This window comes from Alligator sinensis, unplaced genomic scaffold (assembly GCF_000455745.1).
Source record: "Alligator sinensis unplaced genomic scaffold, ASM45574v1 scaffold783_1, whole genome shotgun sequence".
Lineage (NCBI taxonomy): Eukaryota > Metazoa > Chordata > Crocodylia > Alligatoridae > Alligator > Alligator sinensis.
The window spans coordinates 761,565-776,755 of NW_005842197.1; the positions used below are offsets into that span (position 1 = coordinate 761,565).

General features: G+C 63.7%; 2 protein-coding genes across 10 annotated transcripts in view; both read right to left on the bottom strand.

Moving 5' to 3' along the window:
• The window catches only part of LOC102369478, a 4,994-nt gene extending 2,223 nt beyond the window's left edge, over positions 1 to 2,771 (bottom strand). The window contains exons 1-4 of the mRNA XM_006026563.1: positions 2,756 to 2,771; positions 2,082 to 2,205; positions 515 to 766; positions 5 to 221 (exon numbers count right to left, since the gene is read on the bottom strand). Of these exons, the coding sequence (XP_006026625.1) occupies positions 5 to 221; positions 515 to 766; positions 2,082 to 2,205 (593 nt within the window). The 5' untranslated portion in view covers positions 2,756 to 2,771. The remainder of the gene's footprint in view (positions 1 to 4; positions 222 to 514; positions 767 to 2,081; positions 2,206 to 2,755) is intronic.
• Positions 2,772 to 5,735: 2,964 nt separating this feature from the next.
• DNAJB5 (DnaJ heat shock protein family (Hsp40) member B5) overlaps positions 5,736 to 15,191 on the bottom strand; it is an 18,665-nt gene continuing 9,209 nt past the window's right edge. For all 9 annotated transcript variants that reach the window (XM_006026540.3, XM_006026542.3, XM_014521268.2 and 6 more), the window contains 2 exons: positions 13,789 to 14,387; positions 5,736 to 7,431 (listed from right to left, as the gene is read on the bottom strand). In XM_006026540.3, the coding sequence (XP_006026602.1) occupies positions 7,198 to 7,431; positions 13,789 to 14,387 (833 nt within the window). In that variant the 3' untranslated portion in view covers positions 5,736 to 7,197. The remainder of the gene's footprint in view (positions 7,432 to 13,788; positions 14,388 to 15,191) is intronic.

The window sequence follows — 15,191 nt, forward strand, 5'->3', positions numbered from 1 at the left end:
CAGCAGGGCACCCCCACCAGGTAGCCACAGCAGCTGGGCAGCGCCAGGCAGAGCTTCCCCCCGCTGCTTCTTCCTGGGCTGCGGGGAGCAGCCGCCCGGGTTCGTTCTCTTCGAGCCAAACGCGGTGTCCGTGCCATGGGGGGAGGCCGGGAGGAAGGGGGTGGCATCCGTGCCAGGCAGCGGGATGCTGTTGCCCCGGCTCCCCCGGTCGTCGTCCAGGCCTGCAGGGAGAGGAAGGGAGAGGTGTCAGGACGCAGCCCAGCCCCGCTTTGCTGGACCGGACCCTTCCCAGGCAGCAGGAGCAGCGCCTGGGTGGTTGCAACGGGCTCGACGCCGGTCACCGTGGTGCAGCTCATGGTTTAGGGCTGCACCACGGCAGCTTGCCCATCCCTGCCGCCAAGGGGGTGGGTGCCAGGAGCAGGCAGCCCATGGGGAAGGGATGCCCTCCATCCCCTCTCCACCTCCCCCAGAGCCAGCTGGGCACCACTCTCATTGGGGTTCAAACACACAGCACCTGTTAGGAGCAGCTCCTGGGCCTCTGCTTCCTCACAGCCCGAATCCTCCTCCGGCTGGGACCTGGCACCGATCTCGGGGTGCCACGGGGACCTGGGCTGCCCCGGGCCAGATGGGAGCTGGGTGATGGGGTCCTGCCCAGCCCGGCAGATGAGGTCCCAGTCCAGCGGGGCATGGACCTGCCAGCGCGGCGGAGACGTCCCCCAGGCAGGCAGCACAGCACCCTCCCCTCTTGCCTGCGCCTCCAGCCACGCTGCAGGGGCAGAGAGAAGGTAGGGACAGGGGCAGGCAGGGACGTGGGCCCACCATGGCCCAGCCTAACTCAGGGTGCTCTGGCCAGGCAACAAGCCGTGCCCTGCTCCCACCTCCCAGTCTAAGGCGAGGGTCCAGGCACGGTTGGGACAGCATCTGCGGCACTTCTGGAGAGACTAAGCCCCTGGTTCTCAGCCTCTGCGGACTCCAGGTGCCCCTTGTTAGACTTGAAGTGCCAGCTCTTAGCTTTCCCGTGTTCTCCGAGCACAAGGAAAATATAGAGCAGCTTTTCCTGTTGAACTAAGGGTCCGAGAAGGAGCTCAGGAAGAGTTGGCCTCACCAACCCGAATGACCCAAATGGGAAGGTGAAACCCAGACACGCTCAGGAGCAGAGGCTGCTCCAGAGGGACCAGCAGCAGCAGCAGCCACCCCTGGATGGGAAGTAACCAGCAAGCCAAGAATCCAGCTCGAGAAGAAAGCGGCAGGAGCAGACGAGCCAGTTGTTGATGCCCAGGCAAGGACCTGCACCTGGGCATCAACAGAGAAAATTCAGCATGAGACTTAAGTGCTGCCCTGTCCTGGTTCAGACCCAGGTCCATCGTGCCCAGTCTCCAGCAGAGGCTGGAAGGGGGAGCGAGCTGGGTCTGAGCAGGGTTTTCCCCTGCTCCCCTCTCCCTTGCAGCCTCCAGCACATGGGGTCTCGGAAGCTCGGAGACTAGGGCCCTTCAGGCTGCGAGATTTGATCTTCACAGCTCGGGGAGCCTGGCTCACGTGCTGCGTGGTCCTAGACACGCATGCTTCAGGCTCGTGGCCAAACCAGGCATCTGAGGCACTGCCCAGGTGGCAGCATGCCTCTCCGAGCTCTGCCGCCGGACACGGATTTGAGCCGTTTTCTGTGGCACGCCCGGACGCCGGGAGGCTGCTTCCAGGTGCGCAGACTTGAGCAGCCCCAGTACCGACAGCGACGGCAGCCCGGAGGCCAGGAAGGCTCCCGTGCCTCCCCACAGCAGCACCTGGCAGGGGTGCCCCTGCTCTGGGCTTTCTGCAGGGCTCGGTGCAGCTAGCCCCTCTGCTCCACCCCAGCCGGAGATGGCCCCAGACTGGCTTAGGGCATCACCCTGGGAGTGGGGAAGCTGGAGGTCGTGAATGGGAGGCAGCTTCCTTGAGCTGCCTGGGTAAGAGAAAGGGAAGGGGTCAGGGCTCCTCTATCTCCCCCAGCACCTGGAGCTGCAGCTGTGACCCAGGCCCCTGCAAATCGCCTGTGCTAGAAGCTCCCTCATCTCCCCCTCGCTCAGGTTGGGAACCGGTCCACGCACCTCCGTGCATGCCAGCATCCTGCAGGGGCCTGCCAGGGGCGAGGGAGTCCAGCGCCTGCGGCGGCGGAGAGCCCGCGGTGCTGCCGCGCATCCCAGCGACTGCCCAGCCTTGGAAAAAGGGCATCTGCAAGGGGGAGAGCACGAGATGCAGTGTCAGCACCTGGAGATGGGGGCACAGGACCCTGGCAAGCGGGGCAGGGGTGTTCCCAGGCTCAGACCACCCCCTCGCTGGCTCTGAACTGGCTAGGGCTAGCCCGGGGCCCTGCAACTCAGCCAGGAGCCCACCTGGGACACGGGCCCAACATCAGCCCACCCAGGGCCTGCATCCACATCCCAGGAGGGGAGAAGGAGGCACCTCCAGGCCCGGGTCACAGCCAGGCTGGGCAGGGGGAGCCATGCGGGGGAGAAGGGGATGTTTTACCCACCCCCTCTTGCACCCTCTGTCCCCAGGCTCACAGCGGCCTGCAGAGCTCCTGCCCAGGAGGCGGGGGCACCTGCAAGGACACCAGGGCTGAGCCCTTCCTCATGTGCATGGAGGCAGGCCCCAGCCCCAGGATCCTGCCCTAGTGTAGACAGGGGTCCTGGCCAGGACCCTGCTCCCTAGCCTCATGCGTGGGCTGCACGGGCTCCCGCTCCCCTCTGCCCAGCCCTCCAGAGCCCCCAGCCCCTCTTACCTCCACCCAGCACCAGCTCAGGACCACAGCAGCCTCTGGCCCCCCTGCCCCAGGGCTCTTTATAGAGCTCTGGTCCCACTAAGCCCTGCCCACTGCTGTAGCCACGCCCCCAGAGCCCCACCCCCACCCACCCAGGTGTGGAGAGCCGGTGTCTCTGTCTGTGCCCCTGCTGCAGGGGGAGCGAGGGGGGGACTGCAATGCAGCCTGCTCCCCTGCCCGCGCACGCACACCTGTTGCGTCTCCCTGGAAGGGCGCAGGGATCTGGGCGTGCCAGGAGCAGCAGAGACGTCCAGTGCCGCCCCCAGGACCTCAGCGGTGCCTGCGGAGGGGGCTGGGGAGCCCCTGCCCCTGCCCACTGCCTGCTGAGCAATGAGGCTGGGAGTCAGCACCCGGGGCAAGGCACGGGGCACACTCCTGCCAGCAACTGGCGCAGGCTCTGGGCACACTCAGGCAGTGCTGGGTCTGGGCCAGCTCTGGGCAGCCCCCGGGGCTTCAGGTGCAGGCCTGGGCTGGGGCCCTCCTCCCTGCCTGCAGCCCTTGGCCCTCGGGGCTGTGTTCGAAGAGGGGGCGGAGGATGGAGGGGCACACTGCAGCCTGGGGAGATGCAGTGGAGAGGGGGGCTCCAGTGGAGACGCTCCCTCCAGTGCCCACCAGGGGGCAGTGGAGCCCCAGGGGAAAAGTGGGGCCAGTGGATGGGGGGCTGAAGGGCACAGACACTGGGCACAGCCAGGGGGTGGGGAGGGGGGAGTCCCTGCCTGTCTGCAGCCCTGGTGGGTGGGGGGCACCGAGTGTGTGGGCGTGCATGCATGTGTGTGCATGTGCATATTTCCATGCGTGTGCCTGTGTGTGTGTATGTGCATGCATGTATGCATGCACGTGTGTGTGTGTGTGTGTGTGCGCGTGTATAAAAGAAAGAGCTACGTCTTTCACATTCCCGAAGCGTAGCTTTTAAGAACAATGCCAAAAAATGTGAGTTGGCCACACCGAGTACTTGTGGATGTGCACGTGCGTCTGGGCAGTCAGCTCGGGCACACCTCCTCGGCGTGGCTGGGTGCTGGGCCCGTGGACAGGCCTGGCCCATGTCACCCCTGTCCAGACACTGGATGTAAGTGCACGTGTGCCTACGTGTGCTAGCTGGCACAGCGTCTGTGATCAGGGCAAATGCCCCCCTCCCCTCCTCCACGTACTGGCTGCCAGAGCCCTGCAGGCAGGCGTGAGCCATGTGCCAGCTGTGGGGATGGAGCTGCACATCTGGGTGTGGAGCCCTGGGGCAGCAGCAGCGTCACAGGGGACATCTCAGCCCCCAACCTGGGGCCTGGCCAGAGCTGACCCCCCCTCCCAGGCTCGGTCTGGTTCTCAGCAGCCCGATTGCTGGACTCCTGCCCTGTCCGGGCCAGAAGACCCCTGCCCAGGGCTCTCTCCAGCAGGGCACGGTCCCTGCCAGCCAGCCCAGACCCAGACTGGGTGCGGAAGAGCCTCCCCCTCCTACCCAGGTGGAGCGGGGCGGGGGCCAGGGGCCAGGAGACACGGCCGTGGAGCAGAGCCAGGCAGCAGGTGCTCACCCCCATCCACGCCCTAAGCCAGCTTCATCCCCGACTCGCCTGCTCCCTGCACGGCTGGGCTCTGAGTGCATAGGAGCAGGGCCCCCCTGGTGCAGCGTCCAGCCCCGGGTCCCCAGGCCAGGTTTCTGGGGGCACAGGGAGAGCTGCCTGCCCCCAGCACCACCCCGGTGACATCCTGGTCCGCATCAGCTGTGCATGTCCCAGCAGAGCAGCCCGTGCACGGGCTCAGCGTGGAGGACAGCAAGGAGCCTGGGCTCCTGGGTCTCTTCCCAGCACCTCCTGGCTGTGAGCAAACCACCCCCCGCCTTTAAGCAGGCATACAGCGGTGTGCTCAGCTCTCTGCAAGCAGAGCTCGGCGCTCCCCATCTCTGGCGCCAGGGCCTGTTTGCTGTGCACAGAGATCACGGCCTCTCCCCTGGCCGGAGAAGGGTCTCGTGACAGCTCCAGGTAGCTCCATGCCCTGTGCATGCTCCGGCCCCATCCCATTTGGCACATGGCTGGCATCCACCCACCACGCGGACTGTCCGGGCTGGTGCTACGTGCCTGCCCCGGGCACTGGTTAAGGCATCTTTGCCCCACAGGAAGGGCTGGAGCCAAGGGGCTCCAACGGGCACCGACCCTGGCGGTCACAGGGTGCGGGCAAGTAGCTAGCATGGCAATTCTCAACCGAGGAGCCCTTGAGAGCCTTCCAAGGGTGCCGCAGCATTAGTGCTGCGAGGTGTACAGACACGCTCCCCACGATTAACCTGGAGATTTCCTCTCCCCGCCCAGTCCTGCGCCCCAGCTCTTCGGAGTGGCTGTGGGAAATGGGTTTATTGAGTCTGGAGAAGAGAAGATGGATGGGGATTGAATAGCAGCCGTCACCTCTGGGCTGTTCTCAGATGACAGAGCAAGGAGCAACGGTCAGTTTGCACAAGCAGACGCCGGTCCTTGCCAAAGACGGCAGCGCAGGGGCAGGGTGCAAGGGGCACAACGCACAGAGACCTCCTGAGCCGAGACTGACATTTTACGGAAGCAGGACACGGGCAGCCGCGGTCCCCCTGCTTTCCCTGGGGCAGGTTTGGGTGCGAGGTCTGCGTCAAGTCCAGGTTGGGGGTAGTTTTACGTAGTTTAGACGATGGATGCGTCTGAGCTGGTGTGGACAGGGCTGGTCCTTCCTGCTAGATGCGACTCCGCGGGCCCCTTCCAGCCTCACTTCTCCATCAGAGCTCGCCGTTGCGGCCGCGTTGTCCCCGAGGCAGGGGATGGCGCCCAGACCCTGGCTGGGCCTCGCTCCAGCACGAGGGAGACCCAGACGGGCTATTTTTTTTTTAAAATACTTTATTTCTCAATACTGACATTACAAAAAAAAATAAAATAAAATAAAAGGAAAGAAATACAAAAAAACCCCACTATAAAACATTCAAGGTCTCAACGAACCCAAGAAAGACACAGCCGCTCGACCCCGCGCCCCTCACCTGCGCCTTTGTGCTCCTGAGATCATCGCTTCTCCACGGGGTGACCGCAGGCTTCTGTACACACGATAATTGTACATCTATATCTGTACACCGCACGCCGCGCTGCCCCGACCCTCCCTGAGACGCACGCGGGCGCCTGGAGCCGTTTAGCCAGGAAGCGAACTCAGCGCCAGCCCGGCAGGGTCGCGAAGGAGCCCCTCGCTGCAGACCAAGGGGGCACGATTTTGGCAATGTCTTCGCCCTGCCTCTTCGGAAGATCAGCTTCCACACCGTGCCCAAGCGGGGTTGTTGTGCGAAGGAGATGCCGGGAAGGGGAGGAATATAAAAACTCTCCCGGCGGGAATCCAAAGTTTAAAAAAATATGGCATTTAAAACCCAACCTGCTCGGGCAGCTTGCCTGGCGCTGCTCCCCACATCCCAGAAAGACAGCCTCGACTTGCCCCTTCTGTAGAAAGGGCACACACATGCACACCCCTCTGGCTACTCCACCCCTTCCATGCCAGCAGACCCCACGGCTCTGCTTTCACACCCACCCTCGTACTCCACGCAGCTCATGCTCCAGCAGACACGACGTCCCTATGGCTGAATTGATCCCTGCAAGAGTCAGGAACAAACCACTCGAGGAAAGCCACAGCGGGCAGAGTAAACCCTCTGCGAGTCTATACAGAAAAGCAGCAATGCAAACTCAACATGCCTCGCCACCACAGCTCGCCCCCACAGACCGCCACGCTACCCCTTCTGTTCCCTTCATGCATGCACCTCGGCACCCCGCAGCCTGGGATGCCGGTCTAACGCGCTCCAAAGTGGATGCTGAGCCGCGAAGGCGGCGAGAAGGGTGCAGGGGGGACGGCGGCCGCGACCGACCACTTGGAAGTGTTGCGTTTTCATAGGGCACAGTCCACCCCCCGGTGATCTCAGCACGGCAGAAAGGACCGCAGCGAACAACGGATGCCGCGGGTCCACACCAGACAGCAGCTAGGGTGCGTGGATGCAGCATCTCCGCCCCACGCGCCTGCGGGACTCCTCCGGTCTCTTGGTCCCGGCGGGGACCCAGCTGCGGCGAGCTTGGCAGCAGAGACACAAGGTCCTATTTACAGTGCATGAAGCCGCCCGCACTAGTGCAGTGACGTCGAAGCGTGCGAGATCAAAACCACGGTGTGAGGAACCTCCCTGGGCGCGGCGGCGAAGCTAGACCCCTAGAGAAACAATCGCAGCCAAGAGAACCGGCAAGAGACGGCCAGGAGCCCGGGCCCCCGCGCCCCGCGCGGCCGGTGCAGACGACAGAGGGCAGGCGAAGGGGGCAGGACCTGGGACAGGAAAGGGGTTTTTTTTTGCATGTGCAAGTGCGCTCGGGCACCTGTGCTCCGCGGAGGCCGCGGCACGGGCGAGACGTATTGCTGCCGGGTCCCGGCGCCCCGCGTCTCTAGGAGCACGGGAGGTGCTGTTTGAGGATCTGTCTCGTCTGCGGCGCTATCCTATCCGGGAAGCGGATTTTGAACTCCACGATCAAGTCTCCCCGCTGGGTGGGGGCTTTGGGGAAGGGCAGCCCTTCCCCTCGCAGTCTCTTCACCGTGCCGGGCTTGATGATGTCGTTGCAGGGCAGCGGGATGACCCTCCCGTCCAGCGTGGGGATGTTCACCGTGCAGCCGCACAGCGCCTGGAAGGAACAAGGACACAGCGGTGAGCGCGGCTGCGGGTCCCAGACCCCATCGCTCCTCCTCCTCCCCCCAGCTGCAAAGCTTGTCTCCTCTCTACAACACTGCGGGGGCTTGCAGACCTGGCCCACAGCAAGCAAGGATGCCTGGGTGGGCGCAGGGGTTGGGGACCTGCTCTCCTCCCTCACCGGCCCATCAGGACCAGGGCAGGTTTCTTTCTTTACAGCCCCATGCAGGCGTGGCAGGGAGCTGTGCAGCCCCCGTGTGCATCTGAACATGCCAGGGGCATGCCTCCAGCTCGGTAGCATGCATATCTCTACAGGGTGCGAGCTGCAGCACCTAGCACTTCCGTCGGTAAGGCGGGATGCAAGAGCGCTAGTCAATGCACGGCATCAGGAAGCACGGCCGAGCTGGCCAGTACCTAGAGCATCTCTAGCCATGGGGCAGAGAGCAGTGGGGAAGGTGATGGAGGAGCGAGCTCATGGGAAGTGGGTTTCAATCAGTGCCGTGGAGCAGAACTCGGGGCCCTGCGTGCATGAGAACCGCACAGAGACGCGACCCCAGCCCAGGGCTGCTGCAGGCTGGGACAGACACAACCGGCGGGTCCTCCGGGGATCTCATCGAGTCCAGCCCCGTGCTCCGGTGGGGGCAAAAATAAACAGAAAAACCCGACCCCATTCAAACCCCCCCCAGACGCGTCCTTCTCTGACCTGGTCCTAAAGCTCCACAATCAACCCCGCTGCACGGCTATGCAGGGCCCAAAGACCGAGACCCCCTGAAGCAGAGGATGCCGGACCCCACGCCCACCCCTAGCAAGCGCAGGGCACCTGGACATCGCACGCACCACGTGCAGATGCAGGGCCACGCCGTAGAGGCGCCAGCGCCTTCGGAGACAGCACAGCGACCTCTGGCCTTCCCCAAGCGCCCGGGAGCTGGCGAGATGCAAACGGCAACAGAGAGGACTAAATTTAGCTTGCGGCCGCGCTGCCCGGCCCCTGGCTGCGGTGTGTGCTTCTGCTGCTCGTCAGCTGTTGCCCTTGGCAGGGCGTGGTGCTACCCGGCGTATCTGTAGCGTGGGGACCCGGGCCGATGGCCGCGAGCCCGCAGAAGCTTACGAAAGCCGCGGCCGGCCCCGCACGGGGTGCAACACGGGAGCGGGAGCTCTGGAAGGTTCTCGCCCGCGGCAGGACGCCTGGCCCAGGCCGCGGGGTAGGGTTACATCCACACCGCTGCCTCCCGGCTATTTTTGCTGGCCGACCCGTAGCTGTCCGGCTGACGGGCCCTGCTCCCAGAGCCCCTCTGCCAGCCCTCGCCGTTCTCGCTTGCGATTTAGGGCTGTTTGGGTGGAGATTTTGGCTGCAGAGCTCAGCCCTCCCGGCCTCGCCGGTCCAGGTCAGCAGCTGGATGCAGCACGAAACCCATCCGCCGGGATCGTATCTGAGCCCCACTAGCCTCATGCCCCAAGAGGGCACCCGCCTGCATCGTGCAAAAGCAGGTGGGAGCAGTGACCCCCGGCCCCAGGTTTGGGGTGCAGGGGCCCTTCCTCCCACTGCCCTGCATGCCTGAAGCGTGGGAACCGGGGCTGCTTGTTCCCCCCGTCCCCAGAGACTTGCTGGGCTGGAATGGGGACCCCGATGCACCCGGGGGCCGTGCAGCCTCGCTCCCAGACGGGCGCTGTGATGGAGGAGCGAACGGCTCTCCAGCAAAGCCCCCAGAAGCCCACCCCTCCTCTCCCCCGGCGTGCAGCTATAATCCCCCAGGCAGGGGCCGAACGGCGGTGCTAGCCCCCCACGTGGAGCTGCAGGGCTCGCCTCCACGTGAGCCGGCAATGCGGCACGCAGCTCCGGACGTCCTTAAATGACTCCGACAGCTCCCGCGCACGTGGGCTGAGACGCGGCTCCCAGCTGTCACCCGCGATGCAGAGCGAGGTTTCTGGAAAAGCAGACTTCGCTGGAGCGGGGCGGGGAGGGCCAGCTCCTGCCCTGCGGAGCCAGGGAGGGGAGACCGCGAGGGTGCCCTGGCCTTGCAGGTACATCCAGGCAGGTCTCCGGTGCTGGTGGTGGAGAGAGATGGCTCCAGCATCTCATGGTGCCGGTGCTAACGCGAGGAGCTGCGCGGTGCCAGGGCCTTGCTGGAGCCTTTCAGGCAGCATCGGCTTGGGGCTCAGTCCCGACACCCTCCTCCTCCTCCTCTGCGGGAAAAGCAGCTCAGCCAGATCTGGCTCAGGGACCCCCTTCCTGCCAATAAGGCCCCTTCATTTCTCGACGCCTCCTTGCCCTGGTTTGCAAAATCCCTGGAGCCCTCGTTAGCTCTGGTAAGGGGTGAGGGCGCTCCGCGTCCTCGGAAAACCAGGCCGCCTCCGCTCCAGACGGATCTGCAGGAGAAGCCTGTGCTGATTTCTCCCGCCACAGCCCTTCTGCAAGACACCGGCTCCGATTAAAAAAACCACAGCCTGCCAGAAACCGGGAGCCCGCCTTGGCTACAAGGGGCACGCGAGGTGAACGCCGACGGCAGGAAGCGGAGGGAGAGGAGCAGGTAGATGTTAAGCTCCCTGGGGGGCAGGTCCTCTATTCATCGTGTCTGTACAGCGCCTTACACATGCATGCCGTGCCCCTCGCTGCAGCACGATGGGGTGAAAAGCACCATCTCCGGCTTCGCCAGCAGTTAGCAAGCTTCGCGGCTTTGCCAGAGGATACCTCTCTGTGCTACCGAGCTGCCGGGTAGTAATCTAGGTCAGAAAACCATTGCAAAAAGCAACCTGTTGGGAAGCCACGTGAAGCAAGGGCACCCGAGGACAGCGCCAAGCACCTGCAGCCAGCCCCGTGCCGTGCGGCTGCAAGGTGACTGCGCCCCTGCAACAGCAAAGCGAAGCCGAGAGAGAGGAGTCGGGATGCTGGTTTTGCTCGGGAGCCTGCAGATCCGTTTCAAGTCCAACGACCCCCGTGAAACACCCGGAGCACCTTCCCGATCCTCTTCATCCCCACCCAGAGAGGCCGTGCGCCAGGATGGGTTCTGGTGCCACGCGCACGATGAACCGCGTCAGGGATTTCGAGGGGGTTCGGCTGCAAAGCTGGATTTTTTGGGAGTGTGACGGGCCGAGGATGAGCCTGCTGGGGCGCCCGAGACATGGTGCCCCTGGGTGCTGTGTGCCCTGGGGATTTGGGCATTAAACCTATACACCCAGTTGCACTGGAGGTGGGGGGCAGAGGGACCAGTGAAGAGACCGGCTCATTAACAACATCCCTTTTATAACCCTGGGTGCTCTGCAATTAGCACAGGTCCTTGCCCTCCCCCCAGCCCCTTCTTGCCAATGAAGCCAGAGGAGAAATTCATGATGCCGGCTACCAAAATAGCTCCGCTGCCCGGCTCAGGTGACCCTCCCATGCGCCCCTCCTGCTAGGATGCAGCTACCCGATCAGGAAGGCAATGCTTCCCCGGCCTCAGCTGCCCGCCACCCAGGGGCTCTCCATGCCAAGGAGGGAGATCTCCTGCTGGACACGGCTCTGTGGCCGAGCCGACAACGCAGGGACCGATTCAGCCGGATGCTGGGCCTTGCTCCGCTCCTGGAAATGCAAGGCCCTGCGCCGTGATCTCTGGGCTGCACCTGGCGGAGGACGCTGGAGCCGTGCAAGTCACGGGGCTGGGGGAGGAGGTTGAGTTTTCCACCCCCCGGGGAACCGCATCCAGGCAGCGCTGCCCCGGCGAACCCGGGTCCCCGGGGACAGCGCCAGAGCCGCGCCGTCACCGCTTCTCGCCGCCTCCCACGGAGCCGCTCGCAAGATTTGGAGAGCGGGCAGTTTCCTGCAGCCCACATCTCTCTGGGGAAACCCTCTTGGCTGCGCCTCCCACGGCCCTCCTGGCAGCGCGACAGCTGCTCCCGGGGCCGCCCCGCTCCCCGCGGGGATGTGCGTCAGCGTGGGGCCATCGACGGTCCCTGGGCTGCGAAGACAGGAGCACCCTTCGCTCGGCCTCTCCCGCTTCGCCACTGCCACCAGTCTCGCCCAGTGCGGCAGGGAGAGAGAACCAGTATCTGAGCACAGGGAAATCGGGGAGGAGAGGAGCTGTGTCCATTTGCCGGCCTTGCCCCCAGTCAGGCGGCCTCTCCGCTCGGACACGGGGCAAAGGCTGCGCTGGACCACAGCCTCTGGGTCACTCGGCCCAGCAGTGCCCCGAGGTAAGGGACGCCCGACTATCCCTGGAAGATCAGAGGAGACTGCAACAGAGGGCAGAAGGGACTAGGGGCGAGGACTTTGCTTTTGCAGCCTCCCTCGGGCACAGCTCCTATCCCACAACAGCTACCAGCCTGGTAGGTCCACGTCCCATGCCAGCGTGCCGGGGCCCTCGAGGCATATTAAATGGAGAGGTGCGCTGTGTAAGCCCCAAAAAGGTGCTTGCACCCCCACCCACCCCAAGGGCAGGGTCCGAAATCAGTCCTGTGCCTACCAGGCGAGGACGGGGGCTTTCCCCAGAAGCCACGACAAGGTCTGGCCCCCACAGTCCCTGCTCTTGCTGGGATTAGCGGGGCTCCCAGCTGCTCCAGCCACCTTTCCCAGGGCTACAGAGACCCAGCTACGGCACCTCTATGCCCGCAGGAGATGCTGGGGGCGGAGGGGAGCGCGGGGGCTGGCTCCTTGCATGGCTCCAGAAAACTTGCCTCCGGTGTTGAAGCTACCGTGGCTCTTTTGGAAACAGCCTGCTCAGCCCCTGGGTGGAAAACACCGACCAGCGCTGGGCCAGGTCAGGCCGCCACGGCTCGAGGCGCTCCAATGCCTTTGAAACACGGGCTTTCATTCACAAGCACGCTGCCGTGTTCCCGCAAGTAGCTATGGCAACAGCTCCGTGGCGGAGCCGTGTTCGGAGAGCCCCGCCGGGCACGGCGTTTTTTTTTGGATGAGGCGAGGTGACGTGGTTGAGGCAGGAACCTGGATCGTAGGAACGAGGTCACGCGAGGGCAAAGCCTTCAGCTTTGGAGGGCTGCAGCGCGGAGCGCCTGCACAACCCGGCGGCATCCTGCAGCCCACGGGGCCCCTGGCTGGATCGGCAGCCCTCCCTCCACCACCTCCTGCCTTAAGGGCCACGGCAGGCAGCTGGGACAGCGACCAGAGAGATCCCAGCGACGAGGAGCCTGGAAGAGGCACCTGAACAGCTCACGTGGGTCTGGGGCTCGCAGGCCCGTGTGACCGACACACATAAGATGTGCACGAGCTAGGTCAGCGTTGCTGCGCAAAGCCTGGCGCCTCCCCGGAGAGATCGGCGACGTCAGACAGAGCCACGCGCCGTACGGATAAGCCTCTGGTTTGCACAGAAGACACGCGGTGCCTGCGGAGGAGCTTGCCCCCCACCAGGCAAGGCCACTCCCCGCGGGATACCACCTTTCACCTGGCTCCAGCTCCCAGGGAAAGGCAAGTCCTTCGTGAAGGAACCCTGCCATCGGGGCACCCTCCAGGGGGTTCATGCCTCTGCCCCACAAAACCTGACCCGTTGGGAGCTTATTTGGATGAAATGCATTTGAGGACCAATGAACTACCTCTGCCTCTGCAGACCCTGCTCGTTAGGGAGACGGACAGCCGCTCCGGTGGAGGTGGACGGCAAATTGCAGCCGCCAGCCGTGGAAAGAGAAATGCAGCTGCCAGCTGGAGCTCATTAAGAGGTAGTTCAACAGCAGCAGCAGTATCCCACCTGCATCTCACAGGCCTCTCCCTCCCCACTCCTGCCTCTGCACCGCTGGCTGCTTTGATGCTCGGAGTCCCATCAAAGTGAGATCAGACACTGAGCTGGCCTGGTGCAAGCCCCGATGCCTCTGTGTTGGACCACGACGGTGCCTGGCTCCAGGAGAAGGTGCTGCATGACGCACAGCCCCGCCTGGGAACCTCCAAGCCCTCACGCCCGTCAGCCGGAGCCCTTGGCGTAGAGCGCCAGCATGCAAAATGAGCAGACAGGGACTGGGCTGCAACCATCACACTCAACCAGGATCTCTCCAGTCATTAAACACCATGGGCCAGAGGTCGGGGCTGGTTCACCCGGCCGTGCCCATACAGCGTCCCTCCTGGCTCTGCCCACAACCTCCTTCATGGTGACGGGACACGGGCAATTCAGCATGGCACCCAGCTGGGGACCAGACCCTGCCCCAGCACTACTCTCAGCCCCCCGCAAATGGAGGGCTGCTCCAGGCCATATAGTCTACCCAAGCGCTGCTCTCCAGTGCACCCGAGTGGTTTGGGCTCGCTGGGCTGGGGGAGTAAGGGAGAGGCATGATGGGAGAGGGGGCCTCGGACTGTCCACCCCTCCTCTTCGCGTTTCCCCCTGCCCGACACCTCCCTCCTCTGCCCGGCCATCCCAGCCCCTGCCCACGCACCCACCTCTTTGAGGCTGATGGCCGCCGTGTAGACCACGTTCGTCCCATCCCGCTTGAAGTGCGAGTGCGGCTTGTCCTTGAGGATGAAGACGATGTCGGCGGGGATGTTGTCTGGCGTGGCGTCGCCCTCCTTGGGGAAGGTGATTTTGGTCCCTTCCTTCCAACCTCGCTTGATGACAATGTTCAGGATTTTGTCCTCAGCCCGCATGGTGCGTCCGTCGGGGTTCAGCCGCCGCCGCGTGATCTTCATCCGCTTGGTAGAGCCGTGGTAGATCTCCTCCAGGGACACCTTGAGCTCGTGGATGACGGGTGGGTCCTGCACCTTCCGGCGCGTGTGCAGCGGCTCCGGGTGCCGCCGGTGGACGCCGCTGAGCCCGTTGAAGCCGAAGCGGCCGAAGGCGCTGAACGGGTCGTCGTCATCGTCGATGTCCATGTCCTCCTGCTCGAAGCCATTGAACATCCGCGAACGACTGCTGGCGAAGAAGATGTCGAAGGGGTTGGAGCCGCCGAAGAAGGAGGCGAAGGTGGCATGGGGGTCCCCGTGGAAGGTGTAGTGGAAAGTGTTCCCTGAGCTGCCGGAGGAACCGCCACCAGTCTTGAGACCTGGAAGAGAGTGAGAAGATGTTAACCTGACTACGCAGGAAGGTACGTCCCCTCTAGACTAGGCGTTTCACAGGCTTCTTCGATGCTGAGCCCCCCCCCGGAAAATGCCAGAACTCGTTTTTGGACCACAGAAAAACTCCTAGAGCAATTCTTCCATTGCAAACAATTCAGCCAGCCCACGACAGGGCGGGACGGTTGCAACCCGCTGGATTCTTATCGGAAATCTCTGGGTTTATCCTGTGACATGCGTAGAGGTATTTGCACACAGTTGAGACACCCATAAAAGGATCTCAAGACACCCCAGGGTGCCAAGGTACCCTGCTTGGGAATCACTGCTCTAGGGTGATCCATCATTGAGTCTGACCCAGGGCAGGGGGTCGGACTCGATGATTTATTGAGGTCCCTTCTGCCCCGAACATCTACGAATCACGGAGGGAATTTAGACGCGGCAACGTCCAGGGGGCCCTGCACGATGCTTTCGAACAACGGACACAGCCGAAGGTGGAAGTCACAGCCTGCCCGGGTGCAAAAGTCCCCTCTGGGATGGCGAACAAATGTCAGCCTCCAAGGCCAAGTGCAGCCTCACCCCCAAGCCTCTGCAGGAGTCCTGAGTTTCCAGAATGGGAACTTGTGTTAAGTGGGCACAAGGCAGGAAAACTTATAGAAATCCAGTCTGGGGAGGAGAGCGAGGTGACTGTAGCACCTTTCCCACCCCTCTGGCCTAGTCTCTCATCGTCGGTGCATCGTGGCTGCATTTGCTGCTATTCTGGGCATGCGGGACGAAGAGGGCTGGAGCCTCTTTCC